Source organism: Rissa tridactyla, chromosome 8 (assembly GCF_028500815.1).
Source record: "Rissa tridactyla isolate bRisTri1 chromosome 8, bRisTri1.patW.cur.20221130, whole genome shotgun sequence".
NCBI lineage: Eukaryota > Metazoa > Chordata > Aves > Charadriiformes > Laridae > Rissa > Rissa tridactyla.
Window position 1 is genome coordinate 45,575,889 of NC_071473.1, and position 24,522 is coordinate 45,600,410.

At 48.7% G+C, this 24,522-nt stretch overlaps 1 protein-coding gene across 1 annotated transcript; it reads right to left on the reverse strand.

Moving 5' to 3' along the window:
- Window positions 1-1,777: 1,777 nt before the first annotated feature.
- Window positions 1,778-24,317, reverse strand: DMBX1 (diencephalon/mesencephalon homeobox 1). The gene is given in 6 exon segments (XM_054212560.1): window positions 1,778-2,178; window positions 2,650-3,004; window positions 4,199-4,377; window positions 8,616-8,781; window positions 24,163-24,218; window positions 24,221-24,317. Coding segments are annotated over 6 exon segments (1,254 nt in total).
- Between the last annotated feature and the right edge of the window lie 205 nt (window positions 24,318-24,522).

Consider the following 24,522-nt stretch of genomic DNA (forward strand, 5'->3'; position numbering starts at 1 on the left):
CTTGCTACAACTTTATGAGGGATAAAACATCATTTCCCACCAAACTTGGCTGTTCTTCCACTTGAAGGGGTGGGAGGCTTTTTTGAGAGATGAAAACGCTCTTTCTCCCCTGTGTTTGAAGAGGTAATTTGACCCCTGGCTTCTGCCCTGGTGTGAAGCAAGGTGGAAGTGAGAGGGGCCGTAGGCGATGGGTCTACACTTCATGGTTACATCAAGTATGGACCAGCCGATCATCCGCAGAGAATTAGCACAGCTCTGCCCAGTGACACCCTTGGCATTCAAACCTAGAACCTGCCACAGAATCAGTAGGGATTTTTTGGTCCTAGGCGATATTAGAGACTAGATCTGGATATCACCCCTCCCTAATGCTCAGGACAACGGGGGGTGGGGGGGCGGTTCAAAGGGTTTATTTGGTTTGGCAAAAAAAACTCTGGCGATTTGTGTTGGCAGAAACATTGCTTCTCGACAAGGAAAACCACCCCAGGTTGAATGATGGGCCGTTCCAATGAAACAAGGCTGAAACTGTTCACTGAAATGATTTTGAAGCTGGTGAATTTTGGTTACTTGCAAACACTGCATTTTTGGCAAGTTTATCTACTTCCCCGCAGCTCCAGAGACTATAAAGAGAATATAAAGCCCCTGCTTATCACCTGCTTTGCCTCCAGCATCGCAGCATTTTTCACTTGTTACATTTTCACTTGCTAACCAGTTTCTGAAGCCGCAGGGCTTGAGGGTAGAATTTAGTGATCAGAGCGTTTTTCTAAACACAGTTTACATTAATCAAGTTTTTGTCGAAGAACCATATAATTCATGGTGTATGAACACACCAGGAGTTCATACAAAGTTTTTATTATTCCCTATTGTCAAAGTCGAACCAAAATGCTCTCCAAAAAGAAACCCCCGGAATTTGTAAATAGAGGAGTTTACACTTCACTGAAGATCAAAGAGGAAACAATCTGGATCGAAAATAATCCTGTGAATTTGGCTTTCATTTTTCTCCCCAGCCAGCAGCATTTGGCCAATATTTTGTCCTCTCGCTTTGAACAAGTGCTATTAACAAGTAAACAAAAAATTCTTGCCTTATAGGAAGTGCTTAAACAGGAAATTCACCTTCACATCATTTCCCGGATGTTATAAAATTGGCTTTAGCAGAGAAGGGAGAAGCAGAGCGGTGAAGTGCACGATCGTTTTTCTTCGTCATAAACACCTGTAGGACGCTGACCCAAGAAGAGCAACTAGCTACGAGGTGAGGTCGGGAGGATGGCTGATTTGTAACTTTGATACTAGCTACTAAAATTGAGAAGGAAAGGGGAATAAAAGCAAAAGAGGTCACAGTTCTGTAACACTGACAGTAACACACGGGTGATGGGTGCTGTCAACATTATAAACTATGTACAAGACAAAGCAGGACTTTTCCCAAAGAACGCAACAACAACAAAAAAGGTGTATATAACAGTTGGCACATTATCGCGGGGGTGAAGAAAGGGGCCTTCTCCTGAATGTTACAGGCTTAACTCATGGCAGTCCAGAGGACAGTTCATCTGTCTAAACACACATCCTCTCCCCCTTCCTCCTTAAATATTTAGCGAAGACCAAGCCAGTAGCAACGTCTGGCGCAATCGTGGTGCTAATAAGACGTTAATAAATGCAAAGTTTTCCCTGAAAGGGAGCACCTTACTCCGGGAAGAGATGAGGGTGGGTGGAGGTTCAAGGAGTGACATGTCTAGTGCCAACCTCTGGCGCATCTTCTCATGGGCAACGGTAGCTCATCTGGCAGTCAGTTGGGTAGGGTGTCAAGCCCAAGGGATGCCGCGTGCTGCTTTGCCCGGAGCCTGAGGTTCTCAATACTCGTCGTTTTACTGTTCAGGCTTGGAAGGGAGCTGGAGGCCTGCAGGATGGGTGAGGACCAGACCTGCTGAGCGTGGGAGAGCGACTGGTAGTACGACTGACAGTGCAGGGAGCTCAGTGGCGCCATGTTGACGTTCATGCCCAAGTAGGGCATGGCAGACGGTGTCCCCATTTCAAAGGAGGAGTAATGGACCAAGTTGTTGGTGGCCGCCATGTGCTGGCGGAATTGCTCCTGCAGGCGGAAGAGGCTCAGGGGCGAGGAGGAGTAGGAGTGAGTCTGAGCCAGGCCACTGCTGGATGAAGGTGTCACAGTCGCGCTGATAGGGGACTCTGCAGCAGGAGACAGAGGGGACAGGGGTTATTTCTACAGGCTAGACGTAGGTACTCATCTGCACCCCAGAAGGGTTCAGACTGCAGCATGGGCTTCTCTCTTGATCAGGAGGGTGAAAGAGAGGGGTTGTGTTAGCTCAGGAGGGCTAAACACACGTCTGTTCCATACTTAGCATCTTAATTCCTAGAAATGGGGCTGATCTCTTTGCTATGGCTTTCCTGCTGCTGCTGGGCACTGTTCTCCCCAAGCTCTAACCCAAGCAGAAGGTCTTTGCTCTTTCTGTGCTCCTGCTACAATAGACATTGTGTCCTCTGTGGGTCCTGTTTAGTGCTGGGGACAAGAAGACAAGTCTGGGCAGCCTGCCTGCAAGTACCTGTGCCATTGGGAATAAGGGACTATACCCAACCGCCAACGCCCCCCTTAGTAAGCCAGGTCCTGAGACCAACCCCCATCAAGATGTTGCTCCTCACCTGCTTTTGGGCTTGCTCTCTTGCAGTTCAAAGCCTTGCTGTCCACACCAGGGCTCTTGTCCACTTTAGCCTCATCCAAGGTGCTCTTAAACTCCTCCTCTCGGTCAGTCTGGTCCTCAGGTGCAGACTCGCTGGCCGACTGCTCCGACAGGGTTAGGTTGAGATCCGTGCCCACCTCGCTTGGGAGGCTCTGGACCTTCTCGGTGTCCGGGGTGGTGGCCTGGGTCTCCAGCATGGGTGGCTCCGTCTTTCCCTCGCTGTGACTCCCTTCACAGTCCTTCTGCTTCTGCAGCTGCTCCTTCTGCAGGCTACGCTGCTTCTTCCGGAATTTGGCCCTCCGGTTCTTGAACCAAACCTTCAATGCCACAAACAGCAAGGAGGAAAACTGGTGAAAATCCTGCTTAGTGCCAAACTCAGCATCATTCAGCCTGGGATCTTCAGGGGAACCCCAACAAATGAGGTACTGCATGCCCGCTGTGGCCAAATGTCATTGCGCTTTGTTGGATCTTAGAGCTCTACCTGTTTTCAGTGCCTCTACAAATAGCACAACAAATACATTTGTTAAAAATTCCAGCCTTTATGTTGATTCTTTAAGCCACTCCTCCACTTTAGGGTTTGGGAGTTTTTGGGTTTTTATTTCTAAGTTGGTCAGGTAGTTGCGTCCAAACAAAACGTCTTATATCTGAGTCTGATGACATTACATTGGCCTACAGTACAGTGCTCCGTTAGTTTCTAAAGCCATTTGGTTATAAGTGTACCAAAACTATGGCAGCAACACTCAAAATAAGTCATTACAGGCATAGGCTATTATCCAGGAACTGAGTTTAGGGAAGGAGAGAATCCATATTTTTTTAACAAATCTTGTTACTGTTGTTTCATTAGTTAAATGAGGAAACAAAAATTTTGAGGATCAAAATGTCTTGACATTTCTATAAAAGAACTATTTTTTTTCTACTACTTATCCACTTCACATTGAAGAACTTGTTGTTTAGTCTTTTGAAGCCCAGCAATGCAACAACCTCCCCACCAACAGGCTTATGAAGCACTTTGTGCTAGTTGAAACTCAAAACAAACAAACAAAAAAACAAAACAAACCAAAACAAACCCAAAAAACAAAACCAAACCTTGGCCTGAGATGTTACAAATACTGACACTGGTGGAAAAGAGCAGCTGGAATTACTTGGGTTTCTGCTCTTCTAAGAAAGCCAGAAAAGCCTTGCAAATAAATAAGTAAGTAGTCTTCTGTTGACGTTTCTAAAATTTCCCCCAAAGAAATGTGAAAGAACAAATGAAAACCAGTGTACACTTCAGACAATCCTAAATTTAAAAAATGTGCGTGTGGATTAAGAATTTCTTCAGCAGATGTGTGACTTTGGACGATTTTATCTTCCCCTCCGACCCCCGGCCTGTGCCTTTGACAACTTTACTGCCCCAAAATCTTTGGTTACACTGGAAGAATCTTGCAAGGTCAAGGGAGCTGTCAACTCTCTGGGAACCCCGCTATGTTCTTTTAAACATCCCCACTCACAAACCCACAAAATATCAATACCTGGACTCTGGCTTCAGGCAGGTTTGTGCACATAGCCAGCCGCTCTCTCATCACCACATCTGGGTAGTGTGTCTTCTGGAAGGTCTTCTCCAGCGCCTCCAGCTGTTGGGCGGTGAAGGCCGTGCGACTTCGCCTTTGTTTGCGGTGCTGGGATCCATAACGTGCCTCCAAAATGATGTCTTGAAATGTACAGCCGTTGGAAGACAAGAAAAGTGGCCAATTTAATTATTGGAATTTGTATGCTGACAGTTGAATAAAGCCCTTCCTAACACCAGACAAACCTACAAAGCATTTTTTTTCGTGGCTCTAGATCTAATAAAACACTTACACACATTTTGCTGGTTAACTGAGGTGTCTGAGGAGATAAAACCTCTGACTAGAAAGCCTGTTCTGGAGAGGGAACCCCTTTCTGTGACAACGGTGGAAAATGTTGAGGCTCCAATACTAAATTTGGTTGAAATAAGCCAACCTGCTCCAACATCGGTGGGGCAGGACCCACAGATGCCCAGACCCTACCGTGGCGTAAGCCTCTTCCATTAAGAAGCACAATTTAAAACAATGTGAGGAGATTCACTGCTGTAACCAGGAGTGGAGCCCGACATTATGTGTCATGTTCTCCTTGAAGCTGGGGGCAGAGCTTCCGTAGGCTGCAACACTGCCATGATGCGCTTTGCCGATCGGAGGGAAGGGTCCATGGAGCTCGAACACAGCTGCCTCTAGCTCATTTTGTTGGCTGCAACTGCATTAGAAGACATGCATCTGCCCAGAAACCAGGCTGAGCTGTCTCTTCTTTAGCGTCTTGTATGTAGCTCACCGTAGACTTCAAGGCATGATATTGGAGAGCTGCTCTGGGCTTCAGTTCAGGAAAGCACTTAAGCTCATGTGCTTATGTGTGTTTAGCTTGAAAGCACGTGCTTTACTGAATGTGGACACTCTCCAGCATCTAGGGTGGAAACGCCAGCCAGGAACCGAGCCCAGCCCCACTGATTGCAAGCCCAGAGCTCATGTGCTGAGCTCTGTTCAGTAGAGGAGCTACTCAGATGGTCTGACTTCACAAACTGTGCTTGCAAAATTGATGGCAGAGAAGAAATTCAGACGGGGGAAAAGCTTGGGCTCACAGTAAACGGCTTAGTATTTTACCAGAGGTGTTATTATTGCACAACAGTTAGTGGGAGCAGAAAAATCTTAAATCAATGAAAATAAGTTACTTTAAAATGAAAAAAAAAAAAAAAGGAAAGAAGAAAAACCAAAAAACACTCTTTATTATGCAAGTTGGGACATGCTGTGCTACAGCGTTGGAATGAAATAGTCTGGCGAGAGGTTTGCTCTCAAAGAGGAAATGCAGCAAGAGCAGTGTCTGGTATTATTTTTAATTCAGTTAAGAATGTGACTTCCAGTAGAAGGGAGGAATGAACACATGAGAAAACAACCTAACAGGGAGAAAAGTCGGCATTATCAGTGCGCGGAGCCAGATGAAGGCTCTTGCTGCTGTTTATTTGTGCTTTTGTCATGAGCATCGTGGCATGAATCTAAACAATAAAACAAAACCTGCTGTCAGACCAGCCCCAGAACCACACAGCCAGGTTCCAAATATGTCGGCTAACGAGCGTAGCAAATCAGCTTTGCACCACCGAAACATTCCTCTTCCAAACTTCCAGCTGTTTCATTCTGGGTCAGCATTCGCAGCGCCTTTCTGGGCGTTGCCAAAGCCGCGCGGTTTTGGCAACCTGGAAAAGACGTGATCAGGGCTAAAGGTCTTCAGCCAAATACAATATAGTGATGGTTGCGTACAAGAGACCTTTGTATTCAAGGTATCAGAGCTCTTGGGGGACTTAAAACCCTGGCTCCTGCTTTGGAAGCAAAGAGACCGTCCTTGAAGCATTCAGACACAGCTCACAATGCAGCCAGGCAAGGAGAAGGGATGTTCCAGGACAAAAGATTGAAGCTACCCTGAAATGTTTTACAAAGCTAACATTTGTGTTTCAAGTACAAGGAATCAGGAGAAAGAAGACTGGTTAAACACCCTACCTGCAGGCTGGAATATTCCCGAATTTCTAGAGTAGAGGTTAGACCTACCAGCTCCCTGGAGGTGGCAGCTCATGCATTAAGTTTGGCCACTCCGACGAGAGGAAACCAGCAATTATTTTAATGTTTTAACTATGTTTTAAGGCTTTGTGCAAGAAGGAGAATACAAATTGCAGGTGAGGCGTTGCAGTTACAATCAGAAACCTCTGTTTTCTGACTTAAGGTCATTTGCTTTTGTGCTGCTTTATTCTGACTGTCCCTGGAAGGCAAATGAGATCTATAACCCTGCATTGAAAGATATTCAGAAGTAACGGAATGTGAAGCAACTGCAAAGGAACCAGCTCGTAGCTATGTAATGCCTACCCCGCCAATGATAATCAGACAAGGGGACCGTGGGATTTAATTTGGAAAGTCTTCCAGGCGGGTTATTAATTTTAAAGATAAGAGGTCAGAAAACCAATTGAATCTCCCGGTCAAGAATATGAGAATAGCTCTTTTTATTCTATTTTTTTATCTCCCTCTGCTTTTACCCTAGTTAGGGTCAAAGACATTAAGTCCTCCACGATCTACTGTAAAAAATACAGGCTATCACAAAAATCTTTCAAGAGAGCCCTTCATCTAGGAAAGGGGGACCTTGAAACCCAAGGTCTGCAAGGCACATTGTGGGGTTCAGGATCATCTGCTCCCATCTGACCACCTACATGCTGGAAGGATGACGGAAGGAGGGGATGGATGACCAGGACAAGGAAAGTGCTCACCTGCCACCTCTCTACAGCCCGGCAGTAGAGCCAGGATTAGAGTCCAGGTCTCCTCAATCCCACTTTGGTTCCCTTTTGATGAGGACAACTCCGAGCTCTGCCCTACAGCCCCGCAGAGATCCCACAGGCCACAGTGAGTGGTCTGAGGAACCATGTTAAGGAGGTCACTACTAGCAGCTGGATAAGGGAATATTGCTGGCATGAAGATTTGAGAGTCAGATGTGGTTCACCGATCCAAAGAGTCCAAGACCTTTGCCACCATGCCTTCGTGGACTACCTACCTAGGAGGACCATCCTGAAACTTCTGCATCCTTATTTTGGCTTAAGCCTATGACTCAAATTTAGCCCACAAAAGTTGTCTGGGTAGGTGACTTTTTCCACCTACTCTAGGCTGGAAGGAGTCACTCTACATTTTTTTTCCTTTAGTATCAGACAACTAGAAAGCTATCTTAAAGCAGATGTGTACTTTTCAGACAGTCCAGGAAGATCGTTCCACTCTGGGAAGGTCTTTAGAATCACATCTACGGTAACCTTTTGCTTTAGCTTCAGTATACTGGTTGTCAGGTCTGCTCTACCACGCTGCATCCAAGCCCTAACCGAAATGGTGATGTTGCAGCTGTTGACCATTTGCGTTGCTTTTGACAATCACAGCCAGATCTGGGTGTTTTGTGGTAGGCTGAAACATAGAGTGGATATATTTGCCCTACAATACCAAATATTCTCAGGTCTCCATCAACGCTTTTTGACAATTTCCCCTACCAAATCATAAAATACTATCTGGACTTTGTACTTCCTTTCAATGAAAGTATCGATGTAGTGCTGTTACACTCATGGCTGAACATAGAAAAACAGATCAGATGCCCTGGAGATGCAGCTCCTGGCCCACTGTCCCACCATCAACAATCTGCGTAAATAACACTCTCTGGGCAAAGTCACATGTGAATTTCTTTAAGTCTAAAAAAGATCTACAAAATACAAAAGCAACAGAGAGGGAGCCAGCAGGACCTGCAAGAAAGCGTCACTCAAGACAAAGTCTAGGATCCCCAGGAAGAAATAGGTCAAGGTGAGACCCAAAGAAGATCCAAATGAAGATTGTTTTTCAGAGAGAAAGAGTGTTTGGTTGGACAAGTAATTGAAAATAGTTGCAAGAAGGGACACCATGTAAGAACCAGCTGTGGCCTCGGATGGCAGGAGATGGCTGTTAGGGGATGCAAGTCCTGGGCCCCTCAGTGGGGGAATCCAATCTGCTGCATGCTTATATCCATTGTGCTGTTATTTACTAACAAGAAAGTAAAATTTTCTGTAATTTTTTGCTCAACTTGTTCAAACATATTTCAGAGTATTTTTGATTCTCTCTCTTCAATCCCATATAGCGGGGCTGCATCCCTTCTCACCCCTGGGCTCCCCAGTGGCTGGAGGCCAGTCTGCAGCAAGGTGCAGTGGTCCACTGGCGGCGAACACTGGAGGGCATGTGTCACCTGCAAAGCTTGCCCACATTGGCCAGTATCCAGGAGCACACCCTGCCAGTTGGCTTTGTCACACTCCAACTCCCGAAGAGGAGTTTCACTCATCGCAAGCAACAACTTTTGGGGTATTTTTCCCAGGGAACGGCAAAAGCCATGAGTTGTTCTTACCAGCCAGTCTCTCTGCCAGGGTGAGGGCATGCACCGAGGGCCTGTAGTCGGGGGCATGCTGGGCTTGCTGAGCTGCTTGCTGGTGGAGGTTGTACATGGCGCTGAGTGAATTCATGGCGTGGAGGGAGTAACCGTTCACTCCATAGTGCTGCATGGTGACATAAACCTGAAAAACAGCCGCCGGAGGAGAGAGGTGCTTAGGAACTTGCTATTCCAGCATCCCGGGGTCTCAGCTTTGGAAATGCTGAGCTCAAACTTAAACCGCCGCATGCAAGGCTCACTTCCAACCTCCAACAGGTTCTGGGACAGGAATCAAAATACCTCCTGTAGACTTAAAACACCAGCGACACCAGTCTGGCTTCCAAGCTTAGAGACCGGCATCTGGCTATATCCCACTCATGATATGCTGAACAAAAGATGGGAAAGGATTTTTCCTCGTCTAATGGGAGTTGTCCCCGCCCTTGGCAGCGGGGTTGGAACTAGGTGATCTTTAAGGTCCCTTCCAACTCTAACCATTCTATGATTCTTACATACCATAATAAAATTGATCATATTAGTGTGACTTTTGATCACCTAGCTCTATCCCAGGACCAGCTGGGGCTTTGTCCCTGTCATTGCCTATGGTGGGCTGTTCTGAAATCCCATTTCTATAATGTCAATGTTTTTCTCTGAACCCACTCATGCGTAATTTGTTTCCATTCATTTTTCTTAAGTTTCTTCTTAACAAAACACAAATGATACAGAAAAAAAAAAAAAGCATGTGGTGTAAAAGAAAATAAATTTGTAGCATAATAGGAACAAAAATGTTACGGCTAAAGAGGGAATTAAGGTTTCCAATAAATACTGACATTTCATAGCTCAATAGCAAGGAAATTATTTCAAAAAAACTAATGGCTTTTTTTCTACTGTGGGCTCTGCATGAAACTTCAAGCTGTTTTTCCTTACAGACCATCTGTAAAACTGAGTTAAGATTGATCTCAAAAACTGAGCGATGCTTCGTCCACCCCTGTTATAAATGGCTGGGGGCCTCCAGGATGCCATTGCTGTAGTTTGTAAGACATCGGGAAGGAGGTTGTGAAACATTTGCCACAAAAGAAAATTTGTAAGACACCGTTTACATCAGCAAGTCACCATCTGGAAAGTCAGTGCAATGAATGAACATTCAGAGAAGGAGATCCAGCTGGACTAACTTAAGGAAAGCAGAGAGGTTGTTATCTAGGCAACCTCTTAGAAAACAGTTTGGTCACTGGAGGGAGGTGGTTCAACTCCCATGATTTTAGGAGAAACCTAACGCATTGAACAGCCAAAATTTGGATGAACAGTTATCTGTTGTTTCTTTCTGTACCTTTTTCTGTACTGAAAGACCTTCATTTTTGCCCTTAGAGGATTTATACCATGGAGGACAGACTCTGGGTGAAGAGGGAGGGATGGAAATGAGTTGGTCCCACTGCCCCTCCTGCTCTGAATTCCCATTCTCTCACAAACCACCTTGATGTAGGAAGCACAAACGTGGAGCGACCTTGTTTAAGATCCAGGAGCCAGGCTGTAGTTCCTGGGAAAACCAGCTGCATTTTGTACTCTAGGGTCTGGCAGTCACCTGGGGCACCTTGGGTCTTCACCCTCGCAAGCATCTCTCCATCACGGTGCCCAAGAACGGAGGAGGGAAGCCACGCAGCTGGAGTTTGGTCAAACACTGCCAGCTCAGGGATGGTCCTCACTGCTCTGGGTTTTTTTGACTGAGGGATTTTGTGTCATGTGTGTGAGTGCTGCCTTTGGGATTGACTTCTCAAAGAGGCTGCAGTAATCAGAAACCAATAATTTGGGAATCTATCACTCAGCCTCATTCCTGTTTCCCCGAGTCCCTTCTGCTCTTCCACCACATCATTTCAGTGCCAAGAACACCGGTGGAGGGCGACAGATCCAGGTGTGATTACACCACGGAGATCTGATACACACCCTGATGCCACCTTCATCTGCTTTGTGTTTCCTTCCCTGATCGCCCACTCCCTATTCACTCCCCAATTCTTCAGTCTTAGACTCTAAAAAAGACTGGTGCACCTACACAGAATCATAGTGGGATCCAATCCCCCCCATCTCAAGTGGGAAGGGACCCACATCCCACCTTGCTCTGCACAATGCCAGCCACATCCTTATAGCCCACGAAGGATGCTACCGGTCACATCTTTTCCTACTGCATCCTGTATAGAATCATAGAACTGCCTAGGTTGGAAGGGACCTTTCAGATCATAAGAGTATAAGAAAAAAACCCCACTACCTCTTACTTCCAAGTACAGAGAGACAATTTTTGTATGACTAGCTGATTTATTGAAAAACGCATTTAAGGGTGCCTGAGACATATTTTGTAGCTAGTTCTGGAAAGCAGGGGAAATCCAGATCTGCTTTGTTTTATGGTATCCAGGCAATTACTTTTGAATTCATTGTCAAAATGTTTTATTTCAAAATTCACTCTAGTGTTTATAAAAGCAAAGACAACCCCAAAACAAAACAATAACCTTCATCTACACCTTATTAGGGTTTTATTCACTCTAACAGGAGAGAAAGCCAATGCTACTCTAAGCTGAACCGCTGTGAAAATGGGTATTTTTGGTTCAGATGCTGACCTAAACACAAGAATGCTATTTAGCTCTGCTCTAATCGAGCTTAGGGAAGACATAAGTGAAGAAAAAATCATTTGCTGGTTCTCTGATGAAGGTGAGTGGCTTCACTTGCCAACAGATTTTTGGCATTTGTATTTTCCCCACGATGGGTTCACAGCAAAATTCCAGCAGGGATGTTGCTTTGCGGGACCGCACAGCTTTGCTGCTGGTGGCACATGCGAAGGGACAGGAGTGTGTCCCAGTGACATGTGCCATTGGTGTGGTCGCGGGGGACATCTCCCATCACCTGTGGAGGACCTGCAGGTCCCCAACCCAGACATTACCCTGGACGGTTCTGGCAGCCTCTGTGACGAATCCTTACCCCATCCTTGGCACGGTTCTTTTCCGAAGAGCGTCATCCCACCCCAGCCTGCGGCACAGCAGCGCTCAGCACGCACCGCGCCGGCTCGGCGGGTGGCAGTGCTCAGCCCGTCCCCACCATCAGCGAGACTGCTGCGGCCGGACGGAGAGCCGTTCGCTGCTTCGCTTTCACAGTCCAAGAGCAGGACTGGCTGTTCTGGCCAACGCAGGCAGCAAAACAGAGGTTTGCAACTTCATTTTGCCTCCTCTCTTCCCACCCCCTAACTTGTGAACCGGCTGGCCGGTTCCACCAGCTTTGGCCAGCAGGGTGGAAGTCTCAAAGCTTATTAAGGTCCTGCGTGTTTTGTGAAACCCATTTGAAGACACAGAACCTATTAACAGCCCTGGGCTGCTGCCAGACCTCCGTCCTTAATAGATGCCGGAGAATCCACACCGGGGCTCAGCCTTGCCAGGAGATACACGGGAGGCCACGTGTCTTTGACTCCCAACTCACAGAAACGCCTGTTTCTTTTCTAATCCCCCTTGCATGATGTCGGTTGTGCACCGAACTGGAACATTAAGGGAAAAAAGAAGAGGGAGAGGAGGGGAATTTTCCCATGCCATACAGTCTTCCGAGGACACTGCCAATGATGTTGTGTCTGGAGCCCAGCATTTCCACTGAAACACTTGCTCCAGGAAGATTTCAGTTGATTTGATTGTTAAAAGATGCTTTTGTGTGTACACGTGTGCCTGAGCAAGCTCTTCCGGGTGGCCTAGAAGAAAGCGCAGCAAATAAAAAAAATAAGGAAAATAAAAAGCAGGGGACTTCATGGTGGACTAAGGACAGTATGTCACTAAGGACATACCCACCACAGCTTCAGTGATAGCTGCCTGGCACGCTGCGGTGCAGACAACAGGCAGAACTTCCTACTCACTTGTGCAGCAAATGTATCATCCCAGATTCAGTATAAAAAAATGAGGGAAAAGGAGGTATCTTGCATTTACTGAGCGAGACTGTTCAGCCTAATAAGCAAAGTTAACTGAGACTGCAAACGGCTCCTGTTTAACTGTCAGCTCCAAGCACACTCCAACCCCGATAAATTAAATATTTAAAAGACATCATGCAGCAATTTTTTTTAATGGAGAAAGCCATTCATCAAGCCACCGCTGTGTTTCACAAGCTGTCGAATAGTGCTTACACTGGTTAAAATAATCTTTATATTTCATTAAGCAACCAAATAAGCTGATCCCTTCCCACTGGCTGTATAGATGGTTTTAATTTTCAAAATCTGCAAATGCATCTTTTATGTCTCTGGGTGGCTGAAGGGCCTCAGGAGCCGCCGCAGCCGGGAGGAGGAGGAGAGCAAAGTTTGAGCTCCTGCTTTGTGTCGATACAGCTGGGAGGGTACCGCAGGGTCCATCCCAAAAGAAAGGGGATGCCTCACCCTCATTTGGTGCATCAGAGATGGTTGAAGAGTTGGGAGTGGTGGAGAAAGGAGCTAGGAGATGAGGAAAGGTGCAGGAAAACAATAGGTGGGAGGAAAATCTCTCTACGGGGTGAGGTGAGCCTGGGTTTGCCCCTGCTGAGAGCTCGTGGGCTGACCCAGCGGCATTTGCTGACAGGGGGGATGGATGCCTCCGAGCAGGGCCTGGGGCCAGTGCCTCCTGGGGCAGGTGGTTTCCTTCTTCATGGGCCCTCAGAGCCACATCAGTGACTCTCCCAACACCAAAAGACTTGTTCCCTCCCAGCTCCCCACGTTCCGCAGCACCAGGTCTCCATGCCATGCCCTGCGCCGGACCCTTCTGCCTTTGCAATCCCGGCACTACCGCCTCAGTGCCAAAAACTCTCCTATGGCTTTTAGCTCTCACTTAAGTTTCCATGGAAGTCTTATGGATGCTGTACCCATTTTTCTTCCCAGGGCTGCAGGGGCTGTGTCCTGCCGGGATCCAGCCTCCCAGAGAGGACCAGGGGTTCCCCGTAGCTTTGACAACGAGAAACCCAGGTTTCTCCATCCTCTGCATTACTTAGAGGCCAGGCAATGTAGGTCTCTGCCCACCTTGGACTAATCCAGAGAGCAAACCACTCTTTATTCAGTTGCTGCTCTTCAATCTGATGCAAAACAATTTGCACATTTACCAGCCGGGAACGGGAATCCCGTTATCCCGGAGCAGAGCTGCATTTCTCCAGTCACAACGTGGCTCCCATCTGCCCCTTCCCGACACTGGCCTCAAAACCCTCAGGTTCCCATAAAGTCGTATAACACAAGAGTGGTACAATTTATTGTGCACCACTTAAGAGCGTAGCATATAGGGGAAATTTGGCCCTGGGCTTTAATATTATCGACCTTGGCTTCTCAACTTTTTTAAAAGGCTTTAAGTTTCCCTATTTAACTGGTAACTAATTTTGTATCCAGGCACATAATTCTGTCCTGAGACAAGATATGAAGAGGAGAGAAACACTCATTTCCTTGACAGGTGGAAACTCCTGTTCCTAGTGGCTTGTGTTTGTGCATGGGTGGAACTAAAGCAGACCTGGGAACAAAAAAAATGTCATTTAAAAATGAGATATCGAAGTTTTCTGCGAAGTGCCTTGTAACAAAACATCCACATTTTCCCTTCTTTCAAGCAAAAAAAAAACCACAAACAAACCAAAAGCACAAAACCCAGCATAGAGCTGTATTAACTGCACCCAACAATTTGGGATTGTGGACGTTTTCTGCTTGCTCCTCTCCTCATTTCACCCCCTGATTCCCCCCCATCAAAACCTCTTCAGTCTGTATCTGACTTCACCTGCCAGCCACACACAAGGCCTTTAACAAAAACACAGAACTGACAAAACTCATTAAGGGAGAAACATATCGATCCCTGCAAGCCCGCAAACTCCAATGTCACTTGTGCTGGCCACAGAGCTCGTGTCACCGCTGGTGAGCTTGTCCCCGCACAGAGCTGTCCTGAATAAGGACATCCACGGCAGCTCTCCGTGCCGACGCTGCTCCGGAGGAAAGGAATTTTAAACCAAGACAGTAGTTTTGCTCAAGTACGTTATTCTGGAGTAACAAATTCCGCTTCCCCCCACCAAATCTCAACTGAGTTGAGATGAAGGATTTTTCTTCAATAGCTTATTCTGGCCTATTTTCCCATGTAAAAGTAAAACGACGCCTTGGACACGACATTTGCCCTTCTCAAGCAAACGCCGTTGGGTGAGGTGAGTTTGAGGCTGGATGTGGGACTTGAAACTTTGCCAGGGCTTTGGACCATTTTCCCTTTTCCCTTCAGCTGGTCCCCCTCCAAATACTGAGTCATCCCAAACCTGACCTAAACAAGATGCTTGGGTACCGTCAAGAAGAATGGGGCAAGAAAACCTAGGAGTTAAAAATACTAAATTTTTCCTAGAGAAGTCAAGAAGAGGATACCAGAGCCTGTTTTTGACTGGTGGGCGCTGTGCGGTGTTACGTTATCATTTCATTAAATCTGTGCAGAAATCGGTAGGGTTGGTGATGGGGGTGGGGGGAGTGTATAAGGCCTTCTTTATGTGGGAAATAAGCTCTAAGTTCCATCTGGACTTTGGCAACTCATTGGCAGAAGTGAATTTCAACACCACAGTTCATTAGTGACGCGAGATTCGCCTAGAGATGCATTCGAAGTTTGTAAGAGCTCGGCACCGCCTGGGGTCTGTGGCCTGATGTAAGGCACAGCTTGAACGTGGGAAAAGCATCGGGGAAAAAGAAATCACGAAAGAAAAATCTGGTGCTCGGGGTCCTGCAGGTGACAGAAAAAAAAATAAAAAAAAAAAAGGAGCATCCCTATTCAGGTAAAAAGGCCAGCGGTCGTCCTCCAGCCCGAGTGCCTGCTTGGGCGGTACAAATCGCTACTCGTCTTTATGCAAAGCACAGGGACGCGCTGTTCATCACTAACGGGGAATAACAGCAAACGGTTTGTGCTAACAACCTCCCCCCTTATCGCTGCTGGCAATAAACAGCATCCAAAATAAAACCACGACAAAATATTCCCCCTCCTCCTCACTCCTGGAGTCGTTCTGCTTCCTGATTTTATGCTTGGAGTCCTTGTTCAGAAACTCTTTAAATCAGCAAGATAAATAATGAATCTCTGTCTCTGCTTATCTGACAGTCTAGGAAAACGGGCTCACTCTATACAAAGACATCGGTTTTATATATATTTGGTGCTAAATGAATTACATACCTGGGGGGTTCTGAATAAATGATCCTTGCATGAGGTTTTCTTCAATCTTTTTTTTTTATATATATTCCTAAATCTTTAAGATATATAAAGGTCCGAAATCACGTAGAATAATAACCAGCATGTTATAAATCAGTTTTGTTCCTCACGTGAGATTGCTGAATGTCTAAGGAAACAATCTCACCTTTGTAGTGGATGAAATATAAATAATTTGAAACACTGCAACACATCATATTTTCTCATTGAAACGTCAAAGTCCGAGAGCACCATGCGCCATAAAAACAGGCTTCCTAAGGACTTCTCTTATAACTGAAATAAAGGAATGGAGAAGAGCTCTCAAAAAAAAAAAAAAAATATCAAGATTCCCCATTTCTGATCTTCCTGTGATATTTTTACAGTAATATTTTTACACCTGTGTAAATCCCTGGACCTAAATGCAGTTAATTTTGTAGTGCAGAGTGAGATCTTAATTAGACCTGGTCTAGTTGAAGACGTCGCAACCCACTGAAAGCAAAACCTGACGGATTACACCAATTCTGGCAGCTCACGTTCAGCTACTACTGCTGACCTTGGTATACATGGAAAAAGATCTAGCAGGTTTGCTAGCAGCTGAAATTTGGAAATATTTCCAGTTAGGGGCAGCGTCACGGGTTTTTGGGTCGACCTTGTCGAATAATTGCCTCTGTCGGGGCTGTGTTGCTGAAGAGCACAGCAACTGTACTCGTAACGCTCATTTATCTGGAGCAGAAGCACAATGGGATGCGAGAGGGTTTGCGAGTTTTATAAAACGAACCTCGGAGCATCCCGCTGAGACGGGGAAGTTTTATTGTAGGGCTCTACAAACCCAGACACCGAGTGGCGAGCGGCTGAGGGAACAGGCCCTGGCTGACAGAGGTAACTCACATCAGTTGCTGTGATTTTTATTTAAGGCTTTTGTGAAATCATCGTTTCCCCCCCTTCTCCCCGCTTTAAAGCCCCAAATAACAGAACTGAGTGATTGATTAGACAGTTCCCGGCAAAAGACTTTCCGGCACCTCTGTTTGCGGAGGCATGCTTCAAAGGGCAGGGTCGCGAGGTCTGGAATAAAATAAAATAAAATAAAATAAAGACACCCTCAAAGCCTCTGCTTTTGAGCCAGGAGTAAGTTTTAAGGCTCGGAGCACAGCGATTTGCAGTGCAGAGCCAGGACTGGGATCACTAAACATCACTGTGGGGCTAAATCTCTTGCTTGCCATAATTTACAGATGACAATCAGTGCGTACAGATGAAATCAGTATAAATGCACCTCCCTTTTCCCCTTTGGAGCAGCGCGCAATCCTCAGTCAAAACTCTTGTAATCTATATAGAAGCAGAAACATTTTCCTGGGTAAATAAGCAAAGCTCCTAAAACGAACATCACTCTCCCTCTACATTCAGGATCTCATTCTGCTTCCAGCTCAGTCAACAGCAAAAAAAAAGAAAAAAAAAAATCACGTATTTCAGATTTCTTATGATTAATATCGCAACGGAAACTGAAGCCTGCAGCCCAGACGGACCACGCAGAGCTTGGGTACCTCCAGCCCCGGCTCTGCCGGCGTTGCTGCCGTATGGTCCCCGTTCCTGGATGCGGAATGCAGCCCCATCCTGCTGCAGCCAGGTGCTCCCGTGCCTGCGCGGCCCGTCTGCTCTCACGTCCCGAGACCATCTCTGCCTCCCGACTGCCCCGACTTCGGGGCTCGGAGTAACCCTGAAAGTGCTGTGCAATCAAACTACCGAATCCACAAATGGCTTAAAGTGTTTAAACTGGCTGTTTATATGTACTTTCCCCCCCCCTCATCCCTTCCAAAACAAGCATGTTTCTGGCTCAGTTGTATTTCTGCGTGGTTTCTCTGGCCCAGCCCTTCCTCTCACTTTTGCGAAAATGGCTCTTCTTGAGAAGCAACCTTCCGTTTGCCTTAACGCTGGCAAAGGGAAATTTCCAAACTGGACGATGGGAGAGGTCCCAACTTCCCAAACTCTGCCCTTCGGGGCTGCTGGCAGCACGAGGGGCGGCTCGCCGCTCGCTCTCTGCCCCCAAACCAGTTTTGTCTGCGGCGTATTTGACTGCGGATCGCTTGCATGAGCAAACTGACCAGCTTGAAGGCAGCTCCTTGGGGCTGCTGCTGGGGGTTGGGGAATTTCCAGTGTCCCTGGAAGATAGAGCAACATCCTGGAGGATTTTACCTGTGACACAGTCTCATTAACAAGACAAGAACCTACAGTTCTATGTCAAAATATGTTTTTAAGCTGAAACATTTAGCATGCAGGACCTCTGTCTGTCCGGAGCACCAGAACCACGACGCTGATCTTACGCCCTCATCCTGAGCCCTAACGAGAGAGATCAGTCACGGCAAGAAGCGCTGGCAGAAGTCAGCCCTGACAGATAAGCTTTGTAAAGATTTGATGGGGCAGTTAAAGACATTCCCTCCTGCGGCTCCCAGGTGCCCCCAGCCTGGCAGAAGGGAACGTGTCCCTGCTCTGGACACTCCCAGTGCGATGCCTCAGCAGAGGCGCTGGGCTCCAAGGGCAGCAACTGGGATGAGGCATGGAGGGAGAGTAATTCCTCCACCCACCATCGCTATTCATCAAGTAAATGTAAGTTGGAGCCATAAGTTCTGGGTTTTAACCCGGGAGCGGTTAGATACACGCACAAGGAGAGAGCAATGCGGCTTTGTGAGATGCAGGGGTTTGTGCTGCATCATTGGAGTTTGACCCACTTGGCACAAAGTGACTTTCCTAGGTGCTCTTTCAGCTGGCGTGCTGAGAAGCTGCAAGGCTGTGACACCAAACGCGATTTTGCTTGAAGCTGATGAGATCTAAAGAACAAGTGAATTTTGAAGGAGACAGCAGCTGGGAGCCCGAACCCAGGATGTTTCTGCAAGTACAGCTGGACCCGGGGTCTGTCCCTGCAGATGGTGCTTAGAGCACTCAAAAACACATGGTGGCAATTGCTTCTGCCCAGACTAAGCCCAGCTATAAGGTAAAATGACACACAAGTCCTACCTTAGTCAAAAAGACAAAATAAATAAATCCTGAAAAGCAGCTCCAGCAAGCCATGCAATTGTGCGACACTTTGAATAAAAGAATGAGACAGAAGCTCGCGTTTTCTTTCTTTACAAGTGATAACACTAATTTTTTTCCTGACATTAGAAAAAAAAAGCTGTCTGAGTTCAAAGGCTTTTACAGGGAGGGGGTGAGAAGACTTGTGCCACCTTAAGACAGGGCCACGAACTGGAGTTGGCAGCGGAGGCAGCAGGGGCTGGGGAGCACCGCGGGCGCGTGTAATGCTTCCTTTCCCGTAAGCATTTGGATCCATACACTGAATTAAGCGCAGATGCCAAGGTAAGCAATATATTTTGGCCACCAGCAGGTGATCTGAGCTTTAAAGGGCTCTGCGCGCCGTAAAACAGGCAGAGCAGCTGAACGTCCGCTGGGTTTTGCGGGGAGATGTGCAGTCCTGCAGCAGAAGCACGTTTACCCACCTTGGGCTGACACACGCCAGGAGCGTGCAGGGATGCTGCCTGCTTTCCCCCAGCGCTCGGCACCGTTGGTATCAAGCATATAAAGACATGGAGTTTCTGCAGCTCCCTTGGCAGGAGCATTTTCTACCCCAAGATCCATCAGATCCACCCTCCCCCAGCCCAACTAATTCTCTTTTTTGGAGGATCCTAGAGGAATTCCCAAGCATCACCCCCGCCCCATACTTTAAATTTTAACATCTGGACGGTTTAAAGCAGCATTTCTCATGTATGTTTGCTCTAGCCGCGCAGAGGCTGCAATTGGCCCTAAAAGAGTTGTACCAGCAGCTATCAGGAAGAAATCCCACTTGTATCGTGGCCCACCCAGGACTCCTGCCTGCAAACACCAGTTTGCCACCATTTGGAGAATTGCTGGTCCCTCCCGCTCCCAGCCCTGCTCCTAGCCCTCCCTCAGAGCCTCCCTCCTTCCCAGGAGCTATATCTGTACCAGACATGCTTTAGAAATTATGAAGGGCCTGATCCAAAACCTGATGAAGTCAAAAGAAAAACAAAAAAAGAAAAACTCCATTTCAGTGGCTTTTGAACTAAGACTCAGGGTTTGTCTAACCCCAGTGCATCATTAATTAATTCCTGGATATTGAGCTTCATTTCAGAATTCTCCACCCTCTTGGCAACAAGCATATTTTGATGAACGTTCCCCCAGAGTAGGTTAGTTTATCAGTAGCTGCATAGGATTGCAAAATTTGGGCTTTATTGAATCCACGTTCTTCAGCATTTTCCCTACGTCTATGTTTTTGCCAAACGAAGCAAGGCAGCTGTAAACACCCCTGTTTGGACATGAGTGGTGGAAATCAGCACTGAACCTTTTGAAAGGGTTCAAACCAAACTGACATCCGTCAGTGCCTCAGCAGAAGCATTTACCAACTTCATGAGCTGAATTTTGGAATGCCCCTGAAAAAAAAAAAAAAAAAATCACTTAAAGAATAACTGATGTCTCAGAAAACATCGGCTACTTCTAGCTGAAGGGTTCACCCATAGCTTCAGCAGCAAAACCAGTAGGTAGCCACATCAGAAGAGCTTGGTCCTGGACCTTCTCTGCAGCACCTTTGTTTTGGTAGGGCTGGTTGTGATGATGACAGAGGGGAGAGAAACTCTGTTCACTCCAGCTTCTTTTCATCTTATTCCCCTCTTTCTCAGCAAAGCGTTCAAGGCTAAAAACACCGGGAACAAAACCAGTCACTCGCTCTACGACTATGTTGTGCAAAACTTGCCTGGCCACCCTGCCCTTCTCTCTGACCTGTGGGAACCTCCTCTGGCTCTCTTTCTTTGATGCAGGTAGCGACCCCGGCACGAAGGAGAAGAGAGCTGAAACAGAGCTGCGTCTTCTGAGACGGCAATAATATCACTGCAGGAGCCTGCTGATGTGCGCGAGCACGAGAAAACCATCCCATTTAGCCATCGCGATCTCTTTAAATTAATAGGGAAAGCTGGAATGCCAACCTAAACGGGCTTTCTGTGTACTGACAGCAGGATTTTGGATGCATTTTTGCACTGAGTACGTTGGTGTAATTTAATACAACCTCTCATCAGCCATGGGGTAACTCAGAGTTGAAGTCACTGTTACCCTTTCAAGAATTTTCTGCCTTTATGGCTCCTAGTTAGAACGGAAAAACTGAACTTAGAAACACGATCTGAAAGCCAAAGGGTTGTAGGTCCAAGTCTATCCGGCTGGGGCAAACAAGGAACCGGGATTGACTTGTATCAACTTACTCCTGGGTGAAAAGCGAGCGTGGAAGGGAAAAGCTAAACAGTCAACGTGCCAGTTCTGAGATGTGGATACCGAGAGAGAAACACAGAGCGGTGAGAAACTGCAGATGATTGACTCTGTGCCCCCCACTGCATGGGAAGCGTGGGCCAGGGAGGGTGTAAAGCCTCTCCTCCTCGGGGTGAGTCCGGCTCTCCCTAGGACAGGGGGACAGTCTCATCTGCGCTACGGCACCCCTTGGTGCTCAGCCGTTGCCCCCCCATCGAGGACACCACTCCACACCCGGTGGGTGGGTGGGTGAGGAACCCAGCACCCACTGGGGACGTGGGACAACCCCGCTGCTGTCCAACGGCTTGAAAAAATCAGAGAGGGGAGTAAAAAAGCAGCAGGGATTGCTTGAAAAGCTTGGGAAGGGGGATGTTGGAGGTTACCCAGCGGCCCCCTCCGTCCCCGAGACCTGCCGCCCCCGGCCCCGGCCGGGGGACGGTCCCCACCGAGCCAGCCAAGAGCAGATTTCGCTCCTCGTTTGCTTTGTGCAGAGGTGAGAGAGGAAAAAAAAAACAACCTCAACCCTCCAGCCCTGCCTTTGGGGGAGTGGGAGGCTACTTCAGACAAAACTGTTATCCATTAACATCCAATTATCACTTGGTCCAAGCCATTAATTATAAATCAGTCTCCTAATTGGGATAATTAGCTCTCTGCTACTTAATGTAGTATGACTGATGCGTTTGGAAAGAAGGTAATCACTCCATTTGTTTAGCGTTAGGCGAACAAATCCAACTCTCATGGTTTAATTTCAGCCTTCCCCCCCCCCCCCCCGCCCATCAGCATTAAAAGCTCTTTGCAGCTCCATTAATTGTTTGGGAATCGCGGCGGGGACGGGCACACGCAACTCCGCAGGGTTTTCGGGAGGGCAGCCCCCGGGCCGGGGATGCGACCGGGCCCGACGCTTGCCCCCCCCCCCCCCCCGCCCCCCGAGGGGGAATTGCTATGGTTTTGGGGAGGGGGTTAATTAGAGGGGACGGGTTTGAACCCGAGCGCGACCCACAGGTGCGATCGCTGCCGAGGAAGCGGGGGGCTCCGCGCCCCCGTCCCCCCGCACCCCCCGCCACGGCGGCTTCGCTTTTAGAAACCGTTTGGGGGAGAGCGGAAAAAAAAAAAAAAAACCCAAAAACTTTACTTCTTCCTTTTTTAATTTTTTTTTTTTTGTTTTGTTTTTCCTTCTCTCCTTTCCCCCACTTCCCCTGGATGTCTCATTAATGCCGGCTGCTCGGCGAGCCGCCGATAGCTGCGGGACATGATTAGATATTTATTACTGTCATTTACATGGAAAACTTGAGCTAACCGAGTGGAACTGGAGGGGGCCGCCGGAGGGGACGGGATGGGGCAGAGGGGGATGATTTCTTTTTTTCCCCGGCGTTGGAAGCCGAGACGGAGCGCGGGATGCGGCCGGAGAGGCGGGTGCGGGGGTAAAGCCCGCAGAGGGTCCCCCCCGGGATGGGGGTTTTGGGACGAGCCCTCCCCGGGTCCCAGGCGCTGGTGCCGCTTCGCTCCGCCCGCGTTTCCTTTCGAAGAAAAAAAAAAAAAAGGATCGGGCAGCGCTCGGTGCGCGCATCCCACCGGGAAACGAAACGGGGGATGTGCCCCCCTCCCTCCTTTCCGCTGCCGGCCTCGCCGAGGCGACCCTCGGGGACACCAAGGACTCGCTCCGGGATGCGCTGACCCCTGCCCTGCCCCCCCCCTCCCGAAAATAAATGATAAAAGCAGCCGGGAAAAGCCGCCGGGCGCGGGGTCCCGCAGGGCTCCGGGGAGACGATTCTTGTCCCTCTCTCCTCCCCCCCCCCCCCCAAAAAAAAAAGGGGGGGCAGATACAGTGGGTCTCGCAGTGAAACGCTTTCTCCTTCCTAGGAGAAACTTCCCCGAGGGCCTTACTTTGGGTTAGAGGAGCCCTTGTCCCCCCGCTAAGGCGGGAGCCCCTCCCGGGGAGGTCACTCTCTCCCTCTCCTTGTCCCCTGCAAGGGGGACGGGTCCCGGGTGCCCCGGGCAACCGGCACCCAGCGCGGACACGGACTTTTTGCGCTCAAGTGCTGGCTGCGGCTGACCCCCCCCTACCCCCCCCACCACTTCCCTATCTGTTATCCCATGGCCCGAGGGGCGACTCTGGCGGAGATGTATGAGATCTCTTGCCGTAAAAATATGCATGCTGATCCCCATTTGGTTAGCCCTATAATGGAGGTGTAAATAGGTTTCGACTGCGAAGCCCTTAATTTATCAAGCGAGCCTGACAGCGCAGGTCCGGGATTTATATACCACTTTAAAGAGTGAGAGCGGGGGGGGGGGGGCCGGCACAGACCGGCCCCCCAGCTCTGCTCTTCCCCCCACCCCCGTCCGCTTTGCCGTCTAAACTTGCAAAGGGGTGGTGCGTGGGGTGATTTTTCCCTAGAAAGGTTTTCCTTCCGCACTCAACTTCCAGCGGCACCAGAAAAAAGCCACACAACCCCAGAGCCCCCCCCGCCAAGCGGAGGCCGTCCCCCGGCCTCCCCCTCTCCCCCGGCCCCGCTCGGGGTGATTTCTGCCCCTGGCCTGCTCTCACCGGGCTGCGCGGTTTATTAAAACATCATTATGTAAATGCAGGGGGGGGAAAGTTCCGCTCTCTTCCCCCCTCGGAGCCCGGCAGACGGAGGGATGCGCGTCCCCCACCTTCCCCTCAGCCGGGTTTCACCCCCTTTCCCCCCCCCACAAGCTGTTTAAACCCACACCGGAGTGGGCCCACGGTCGCAGCCCACGCCACGTTTCGTGTGAACGAGTCCCTAGGTTGGTAGTTTGGATTTTGCCTTTTTTCTTTCTTTCTTTTTCGGAAAGCGTACTATACTCCAAATAAAGAAAAAAAAAAAAAAAAAAAAGAGAGGGACAGGAGGGGATGGGATTTGCGCTGGAGCCCAGCATGGGCTTTCCTTACTCCGCGGTGCGCGCATCCCTGCCGACGGCTCCTCCGCCGGGCGCGGAGTTCCCCGCGCAGAGATTCCCCCTCCTCGCAAACCAGCCCCAAACTCGCCTTATCCCCCCCCCTCCCCATATCCCCAGCCCACCCAGGTGAGTGGGAGTGTGTGTGCGTGGGGGCATGTTCTTACCTGGGGCGGCGGCGCAGCCTGTCCGCCCGCCGCGGGTGCGGTTGACACGCGTGGGAGCGCGGCGCTGCGCCCCGGCCCGCCCTACTCCATCCGCCCGCGCTGCCTGCGCGCTGCCTCCGCGCCCGGCGGAGCTGCCATCTACCGGGAGCCTGCATTGAAGAAGGATTTTTAAAAGGAGCTTCACAGCGACCCGGGAGCTACCCAGCAAGATTTTCAATGGTCCTCCACCCTGTCAATCAAAATGGGGCTGCTGATACATCCCCCCCCCCCCCCCCCCCCCCCACGCCCGCCAAACCCCCCACCCCCCTCCCCAACGCTTCTTACCAGTCATTTACTCCAAGCTGAGGTGTAAACGCCTAA